The sequence below is a fragment of the Parus major genome, chromosome 4 (genome assembly GCF_001522545.3).
Source record: "Parus major isolate Abel chromosome 4, Parus_major1.1, whole genome shotgun sequence".
Taxonomy (NCBI): Eukaryota; Metazoa; Chordata; class Aves; order Passeriformes; family Paridae; genus Parus; species Parus major.
The window spans coordinates 44,664,171-44,673,640 of record NC_031771.1 but is presented as its reverse complement, the minus strand read 5'-3'; the positions used below and the strand labels follow the sequence as shown (position 1 = coordinate 44,673,640).

General features: G+C 38.4%; 1 protein-coding gene across 7 annotated transcripts; it reads right to left on the bottom strand.

Annotated features, from left to right (window-relative positions):
* Positions 1-551: 551 nt before the first annotated feature.
* On the bottom strand, positions 552-8,168 carry GNPDA2 (glucosamine-6-phosphate deaminase 2). Of its 7 annotated transcripts, XM_033513352.1 has the most exons (7): positions 6,537-7,944; positions 6,134-6,235; positions 5,503-5,685; positions 5,007-5,191; positions 4,739-4,913; positions 2,887-2,954; positions 552-1,583 (listed from the first exon to the last, which is right to left on the bottom strand). In XM_033513352.1, the coding sequence occupies exons 1-6, from the start codon at positions 6,658-6,660 to the stop codon at positions 2,890-2,892; spliced, it is 834 nt and encodes a 277-aa protein (XP_033369243.1). In that variant the 5' UTR covers positions 6,661-7,944; the 3' UTR covers positions 552-1,583; positions 2,887-2,889. The 7 variants fall into 7 exon arrangements, with proteins under 7 accessions (XP_033369243.1, XP_015480161.1, XP_015480162.1 ...); XM_015624675.3 differs by lacking the exon at positions 2,887-2,954 and adding an exon at positions 8,071-8,168 and having other exon boundaries at positions 4,739-5,191; positions 6,537-6,700; XM_015624676.2 differs by lacking the exon at positions 2,887-2,954 and having other exon boundaries at positions 4,739-5,191; positions 6,537-6,700; positions 7,703-7,952.
* Positions 8,169-9,470: the final 1,302 nt, after the last annotated feature.

Genomic DNA, 9,470 nt, shown 5'->3' with positions numbered 1-9,470 from the left:
CAAACCTAACACTGCATTTTGTCATACATACCTGCAACAGCATTCTCCTGAAAGGCAGTCTTTTCAACTTTTTTTCCACATTGTTGCATTATTCTTCAAAAATACATGTGCATAAACTGAAAACCTGTTTTAAATGTGTGGATGTTCAATGTACTGTTGAGAATTGGAACACTAGGCCTGGCTTCCTGCTTTGCTATAGACAGATTCTTCCATGCTTTTCTAATTTCACAGAAACAGAGAACAGTCCAGATTTTAAAGAACCCTGTAAGACCATTTGTGAGAAAGGTGAGCCTAGATGAGACTACCACAGCCCTGGGGAGACAATGTGATTTTGTAATAAAGACTACATGTTTGTCATTTAAGTGAAAACTTAAATTGTTGAAGTTAAGCTTAGTTGCACATTCTTGCAGCGAGTATTTTACACAAGGGCTTTCCCAAAAAAAGTCTTCATCATTAAACTCTTTTCTTTCTCCTTTGGTGCTTAATCACTCCCTGAAATTCTAATGTATTTACTCATGACAGTTTATAATAGAAATGAAACAATTTTGAAATTAAGAGATTTATATTTAAGTTTTACTTATATTCAAAGTAGGAAATAACATTCCTTGTAACAGCTCAATGTTTATAATGATACAATGAAAAAGTGATTAACAGCTGGCTTTAAATGATCATTTGCAGACATTATAGGTCCTGTAAATTAACCTCTTTTCAGGCATTTAATTGTAACATCAGTTATATAATTGACCAGGTACCTCCAGGAAGGAACATTGAGATTGTACTCCTTCTGTATAAAGCTTGATTACCAAAAATACAAAAATCCTAAAGTGATTTGAAGTACATGAGAAGAAAAAGTGCTATTGTTGGAAGTTTAATGTTTTTATCCAAGGAGCAAGTTGTAACTTTGAAGAATTTGGTGCGTTTTTAGGCACAGTTTTTGTATCTTCATTTGCCTGAAATATACAGCAGGACTTGAGATGCCCAAAAACTGTTTAAGACAAATTTAAGGCAACCAAGTGCAAAAGCTCAGTGTACATTAGATATATGTAAACACAACATTTCATAGTAGAAATTGTACAACTATTACAAGTCCATAGTATTAACAAAGGCCAAAACCTTTCTGCCTAGAGACACAAATGCAAAATGTAGTTACACTAACCAAGCCAAAAATTAAGAATTCTGAGAAATGAAGTGTCATCATCTCTAAAATGAGGCAGATGCAATACATAGCTGTGCTAGAGCAAGTGCTCTGCTTTTCCCCTATCTACGTAACATGCAGTCTCTCCCAAGTTTGTTGTGTTTCGTTTAGTGATGAACCAGCCAACAGCAGAGCTCCAAATGTTCAAGCAAAATGCACAACACAGCAAACAGATGGAATGTGAATGTACAGATATTGGACCTTTTTAAAAATACAGTACCTAGGATTTGCCATTTTAAACAGTTTTCAGCATATTGCATAGCAGTGAACTCATCTGCTACCTAAAACTGTGGCTGCTGACCCACATGGAGTTCCTCTTCAGTCTTCTTTCAGTTTTCTTTCATACTGTACAGTGGGTCCACAAGCTTATTGTGCACATGCATTAAACCTTGGGGGGAAAGCAACAACGCCAGCTTTACATTAGTTATACTTGTTAACATGTCCTTCTATCCACATTTTTATTTGGAATTTGCTTCAAAGTATACATTATAAATAGTTAATTGAAGAGAACAACAATGGCTATTTAAAGTAGTTCAGAATCAGAGACAGCAGATATATTCCTGTATCACTTGCATACTAATGACATATTCAGTGTCAGCTGAGCAGGGACCAGACAATTCTCTGATAACAGACCCAAAAAGCACATCTGGAATACTTCCAAATGAACTGAATACATCTTTTTTCTGTGTTTTAAAAACTGTCTAACAGCAACATAATTCACTCACAGCACAATTTGCCATAAAAATCAGATGTACACATAGTGAAGCTTTTATATCTTGAGTTCTTTTGCAATGTTCTAGCATTATGGTAATACTGTCTTTGTAATAGTCATGTACTTGTGGTCCTAGACAGGAAAAATCAAATTAAATTATCCAGACTCTTAGTGCAGACTTATTTTCAGCAGTTCAACTGTTTTCTGTTTTAACGGGCTTTTTTTTTGGTCATTTCAAGTCCTCCATAGCTATGATTAGGGGGTTTCCTCTTCAACTACTTTAATTCTAAAAAATACTGAAGTGCAATTAATAAAAAAGATGCTTCCTTCTTAACTTTGCTCTAACTTAGTAAAAATGTTACCTACATCTAGGTATGTATGACATTGGATCACTGGCAGGTTTTTAACCTCATTTCACCTTGAGGACTAATAACAGTAATGATCAGTGCTCACAATCTGCAAAGTAAAAGTCCATTTTAGTACTGAACTAAAGATTTAGCTTCTAAAATTAAAATATGTAACACTAAAAGTAGTTCTCTTAAAAACCATGAAAGAAATCTCACAGTACTGTGTATTTTAGTGTCTGTGGCAAAGAATATTCAAATACCTTTGCTAAATGATGCAGCTGGTGGCAACCTTAATGTCACTGCAGCAACATGAAATTTGAGTTAACTATACAGTCTTAAGGTCATTACTGTAGGTGACCATAAAAAAGGCATCTTATGCAGCATCTATTACTAATCACTATGTGATTATTTAATATAAAATACAGATGTTAGATCAAGTCTAATATTTTTTTCAGTTTAACCGTTTACAAAAACTTAAGTACACATTTGACATAAAAGTCATTTGTCCAGAAAGAGTAACAGCTGCATACACTATGCAAACTAGAAACATGCTGTGAGCTTTAAAACATTTAACTTTCTACCAATATTTTCCTCATCTAAAAAGGGGAAATTAAAAGGAAATAATTACTCACTTCCTAGATGCATGAAAAATGGTTACAAAGTATTGCTTCTGTCTTACTTAATGAAGAATATTTAAATCCTGTTAGTGAAAGTGTTACAGGAAAAATAGTGAGAAACAAAATATTTTTTTTACAGGAATGCACCAGAATTGGTAGATGCCAAAACAATTATTTCAAAGGAAAGTCCCACTGTATATTCAAGTATGCTTTGAATAAACAAATTTCTGCACAGTTTTAAGAGGATACATACAGCATAAGTATGGAAAAAAATATCCTGAACTAATTTATCTGCAGGCAAATTAGTAAATTCAAAATTCATTCTTCAAGAAAGCTATTTTCCCTTTTAAAGCAAGACCATAAGAACACTTGATAATTTTAGCCTGTTATAGGTTTTCAGAAAGTTAGAAAAAATTGAAGAGGTTAATCTGTTTATCAGCCAGTGTGGCACTTGATTATAAAACAAAAAAATTGCAGTTTCATATTGAAAGTTTTAAGTGGTGAAAAGTCTCCATAAATCACTACCATAAACAGCAGTATTAAGAACTACCTAGCTTGCCTAATAAGTCTAACCTGAAGATCAGATTCAGAAATAATTCCAAATTTGACCCATACTGATTTCTCCTCCATCTTATAAAGGGAAAAAATCTTACTGATTGGAGAGTAGGTAAAATTAAGTAAGTTTAAAGTACCATCTTTTAAAAAGTTCTATTGCTGTGTATTACAGGGTAATTAGATACAGTGACACAACAGCACACATTCATAAATTGTAGCCCTTGATGTTTTTTAAAGCAATGTTCAGTGTCATTTATACCTAGTGATTCTACATTAGATTTGTATTTCCAAAGCAAAGCCCCTGCTTATATAAAATACAGGATAACATTTAAAACTTATCCAAGCAGTTAAAGAAGTTTATCTTTGAAAACAACAGTAAGTACTATCTAGCAGTATGATACAGGAAGAGACTGACCTTCCCTCCTAGCCCACAAATACACAGCAGAGAACAGCATACTGAAAAATCCAAAATTAACAAGCTGACCACAAGAGGTACCAGGATAAAAATCACAGAAATGTCCAAATTGCAATCTAATACATATATGAGCACTGCTGATACAATGCTCTAAGAAATAATTAATTTAATAAATTAGTCTTGATACCTCAACTACTACAGGTACCTGTGCTAGTAAGAAAGACAGCTGAGTCACGCAATTGCATGTGCTGTGCTAATAGTCAGGAGAAAACTACTTTTCTCAGCTTCTACTGTCTGAGTGAAACAGAATTCAGTCCAAGAAGTCTCAATTACTATCATATATCCTGATTTACTTTAAGTTTGGCCCATTATACCTACTACAAATATGAAAAACACACACATTAAAAGGGTGCAATGTTTTAAAAGGCAGTATAGACTGTTATGCTAATTGCATATGAAAAATGTCCTCAGGTGGCTTCAAAGTCTGTATCACAGTTTACCAGACATCACATTACAGCACATAGCAAAAGCAGCATGGAAATGTATCAGGATTAATAAATGTATTAAGATTTTTTTAAGCTAAAATTTCCAATATACTTAAGACCTGTATTCTGGAACACCAGATTGCTGCTGTTTGAAGTTAAAGATAACTAAACTATTGTTTCAAACCGGAAGCAAAGGAAATACTCTTCCCAATTAGATTTGTCTGGAATGTAGGTAGCACGAGTTATGCCTCCTGACAATTTTCCAAACACAAGAAATAAGTTAATATTTAATATTTTGACTATATAACTTTATACATAGCGACTGCCAAGTGTTGGAAGGCTCAGATTTAAATCAATATAATAAAGCTGTTGGTTATGAGTAAACACATGTGACCTCTGATTCAGTGCTCACCTTTAAAGTACTTCACAGTTTTAACTCTTAGTTCTAAAGTAGCATCTTCATCACACACAAAGATAGTGCGAGGGTGTTGCTGGAAAGCAGAAACTGTCCACATATGATTGACTCCTTCTTCAATTGCTTTGTACAATGCAAAAGCCTTGTGCGCACCCGTTATAAGAATCATCACCTGCAAAACAAAGATCTCTTTACTTCCAATCCCAGTATCAATACCAACTAATCTTAAAAACAGACATGCAACTAGAACTAAATGAGTTCTTACTTCTCTAGCATCCATCACTGTACCCACACCAACTGTTAGCGCCATAGTTGGTACTTTAGATAAGTCTCCATCAAAGTATTTAGCATTTGCCAAAATGGTGTCCATCGCTAAAGTCTTTAATCTTGTCCTTGAAGACAAACTTGATCCGGGTTCATTGAATGCAATGTGGCCATCTGGACCAATGCCTTTTCAAAGTTAAAAAAAATAAATCATTCCAGACCTGAGGGTGAACACATAGCCTAAAACATGGTAAATTAATAAAAAAGGGCTCATCCTTTCCCTTTGGTTCCCCATTTTCAAGAAAAACTTGCTTAAGTCATGAGTAACTTGGACACCAACCTTTCTGTTCTGGAATTTATACTGATTCTTTGTTAATCACAGAACTGTCTTACACAATAATTGAAAAATCTGGGGTTTAGTTAAGTTATGGAAATAATGATTAAAGAATTGATGTACATGCTTGAATTGTAAATAATCATAGAGCATTTCCTCATACCTCCAACAAAAAGATCAATCCCCCCTGCTTCTTCAATTTTCTTTTCAAATGCATCACATTCCGCCTGTAAGTCTGGTGCATTCCCATCAAGGATGTGAGCATTATTCGGATCTATGTCAATATGCTTAAAGAAGTTATTCCACATATAGGAGTGATAGCTCTCTGGATGATTTCTGGGAAGCCCTGAAATTACCATATGACAAGACATAAACAACCAGCCTTAATTCTAGTCTGTATGTAACTAGTGTAAGGCATGCAAAGCAAACCCGAGTCAAATAAAGCAAGATTTCAAACTACATCAAGAAGAAAGGTTTCCTGTTGGCATGTACAAGGTAACTGGTTTACATTACCTCCACATACATCTTATCCCAGAGTGTAAATTCTTCAACAGAAATGCAGTATTACATGGCAATGTAATTTCTACAGAAATACTGTGAAACACTGAACTTAGCCCAGTGATTATTTTTGCATTTTTGTAGATAAAGGAATAGAGAAAAATGCTTGGACACTAGTCTAATATAGGAATACAAACATACTAGACTAACCTGGTACTTTGACAAAATATTTAAGTTTTTATAAGGAGAAAAAAAAATAACAGTACAGTATGTTCTCAAATAATAGCACATCTTACCTACATACTCATCCATGTTGAAAGTCTTTACATATTTGAAAGAGAGATCTCCATTTTTGTGATATTCTATCAGCTTTTTGTAGCATCCCAAAGGTGTACTCCCTGTTAAACAAAGTTTTTCTACTGTTCTGTGTATCTGCACAACATTTTCAGTGTATTTAAATGTCTTGACAGTCAAATTTTGCTACTATGCATTTCAACATACAAGCAATCTACTGTTTCTCATTTAGTATTTATCAGTTTCTCAAACTATCACAACTTTCCACAGAAATCAAATCCTATTTTTAAAAAAAGTTAGAATATTACCAAAAATAATACTTATGTTCTTTTAAATACAGTATGTGCTAGCAGTGATACATTGTTCTAGGCTTAGTTATTTACAAAGACTTTGAATAAAACTTGCCTGTTGGTAGACCAAGCGTGAAATATCTTCCTTGACTTGGCTTGAACTGGATAATACGATTACAGATGTATTTGGCTGCCCATTCACTAGCCTGATCATAATCTTCAAGAATTACTAGCCTCATTATGGCAGGGAGGAACTTGTATGATAAAACAAACTTAAACCTGGAGAAAATGGTGAAGTTTTAAAAATAAGCACCACGCAAGTAGTTGTAAAACTCTTAGATTACAGAGGAGATAAGAAAATCAACTTTCATACCAATGACTTGCATTAGCATACCACACTCTGGTAGTCCCAGTTCAAGCTGGACAATCAAGAGAAAAGCTACAGAATCCAAATGATAGATTACAGTCAAAATATTTATTAAGATCCACAGACTAATTTAAAGCAATTAGCAATTAGTTAAAAGCTAAAATAAGCCATTTTGAACTTCAATATTTTCATCAAGTGTTACCATCAGAAAAGAGGAAATACTCAAATAACAAGATTAATTCCTGTTTCTTATGACCAGCGGAATTCCTACAACTTCAAAAACAAGACCCAAACTAATCCCATGTTTCTATATTAAAAATACCTAATTGGGACTAAATAATTAAAGCTCCTTTCACTCCCATTCTAGCTCCTTAACAATGCCCAGTAATTTTATTAATCTAAAAAAAAAAATAATAAAGCATTAGAGAGATATGAAATGTTTACAATTTGCAGGAAGAAATACAATGTCATGGTTTTTTTTAGCCACAGAAATTTAAACAGAAATTTAAAAGGCTTTGAGTACAATTGTATCAACCTTTAAGATGAATATTCAGAAAACAAGCTTGGTTGCTAGGAGTATACAAGCATCTCTTGCATTTCAGTGAAAATACTTTTTCCATGAATTTCTGTTTAACAGAGGCCGGTAGTTACTACAGAAAGACTGAGGCTCTTTCACCACTTTGGGACGCGTTACTCTTTTTTTTCCCAGGTCTGGTGTGCTTGGCATTAGCCAGAACACAACCGACCACACGACCTTTAGCTGACCCAAAATGAGCGGCTGGTTTCAAAGCAAATATGAATTAAAGGACTTAACAGGGTACCATGTTTGTCCCACTAAAGGAGGAAGAAAGTGACCATCACCGTTTGCTGCCTGCACCTCCCTGGACAGCTGAGCCGTGACAAGTCAAACTCACCTTTGCCGAGGAAACGCTACTCCACACGTACGCTAAAGAGTTAACACACATCCCCGAGGAGAAGCATGCCAGCAGGAACAGAGTACGCGGCTTTAGGGCGGCCTCGTAAAATCCCACCACTTCTACGCTGGGGACACGGGGATGCTCTCCAAGAGCAGGGACCCACGGACCCGCGAGTTTTCGGTTAAGGGCACTTTTTTTGGCTTTGTTTAGTGATGGAGCGGGGGGAAGGACGATAAATCTACAGTGTCAGAGGAAGAGACCTTGCAGCCAGAGCGCCGCCGGCACTGCAGCCCCGGGCCCCCACGGCCTCCCCTTCCCTTCCCGCGGGCACCCGCACGGCCGGCGCCCTGCCCGGCCCCGCTCACCCGGGACAGCCCGCGGCGGCCACGAGCGGCACCAGCACGAGGAGGAAGACGAGGAGGAAGATGAAGAGGAGGAGGAGGAGGAGGACGGGAACTGCCGCCCGCCCCACAGCTCCCGCGCCGCCGCGTCCAGCGGAACCCGGCGCGCGACCCGGAAGCGCCAGGCGAGGACGGGAAATGGGCGCCTCTCCCCGTGTCAGTTCCGGGCGTGTGTGGCCGGGACAGGGCCGGAGCGAGGCGGAGCTCGGCCGGCCCCGGGCTGCTCGGGGCGCTCCAGCCTGGAGCACGGCTGTGCACGACCGCTCCTCTCGGAGGCCCTCTGCTGCGGAGCACGTTCACATCTGAGTGGAAAAAGGTTCCCCTGTAACCTAAATGTTTACGTGACATCTGAGTGGAAAAAAGGTTCCCCTGTAACCTAAATGTTTACGTGATGCAGTTACAAAAGAAGCTGTGCTTATTTTATAGCCGTAGTTATTGGAAGAAAATTAATGAGGTGAAGCATCAACGTCTTGGTGAATCACAGGCTGACCATATGCCGGCAGTGCCCTCGTGGCCAGGAATGCCAGTGGTGTCCTGGGGGTGCCTCGGGAGCAGTGTGGACAGCAGGTCCAGGGGGGTGACCCTGCCCCTCTACTCAGCCCTGAACAGGGTGTATCTGGAGTGCTGTGGGCACTTCTGGGCTCCTCACTACAAGAAAGGCAGGGAGCTACTGGAGAGGGTCCAGTGGAAGCCACAAAGTTGATGAGAGGTCTGGAGCATTTCACTTACGAGGGGAGACTGGAGGAGCTGGGCCTGTTTAGTCTAGGAAAGAGAAGACTGGGAGGGGGGCTCATCAGTTCATATAAATATCTCAAAGGCAGGTGTCAGAGAATGGTGCCAGACCCTTTTTGGTGGTGCCCTGAAACAGGATGAGGAGTAATGGCCATCAACTAAAACAAGAAGATCCATCTAGATATGAACTTCTTTACCTTGAGAGTGGCAGAGCACTGGAACAGACTGCCCAGGGAGGTCACGGAGTCTCCCTTTCTCCAGACATTCCAAACCCACCTGGACACATTCCTGTGTCACCTGCTCCAGGTGACCCTTGCCTCAGCAAGGGGGTTGAGCCAGGTCATCGCCCTTCCAACCCTAACAAGTCTGTGATTCTGCTTTAAAAGTAGTCAAGTAATTCCATAGCCTTAGCTAAGCTATAATTAAACAGTGATAGATCTTGATGTGTGGAAAGGGCTAATAGTCTGAAAGGGTGCTGCTTCAGAATGGAGTGGGGAAACTGGAGTAGGGGGGTGAGCAAGCAGCATGATTCTGAATATATGTGTATACACGTACTGTAGGCTTAACTGAGGCCTTACCAAAACAGAAGACCAGGATAAATTTGTGCACCAGGCAGGCACATAATTGTCTAA

Coding starts and splice junctions, on each gene's coding strand:
- GNPDA2 (XM_015624675.3), bottom strand. CDS start 6,660: ATGAGGCTAGTAATTCTTGAAGATTATGATCAGGCTAGTGAATGGGCA. Junction 6,236..6,536: donor CACGCTTGGTCTACCAACAG/GCAAGTTTTATT, acceptor TTTGTTTAACAG/GGAGTACACCTTTGGGATGC. Junction 1,584..4,738: donor AACTGTGAAGTACTTTAAAG/GTGAGCACTGAA, acceptor TTTCCCCCCAAG/GTTTAATGCATGTGCACAAT.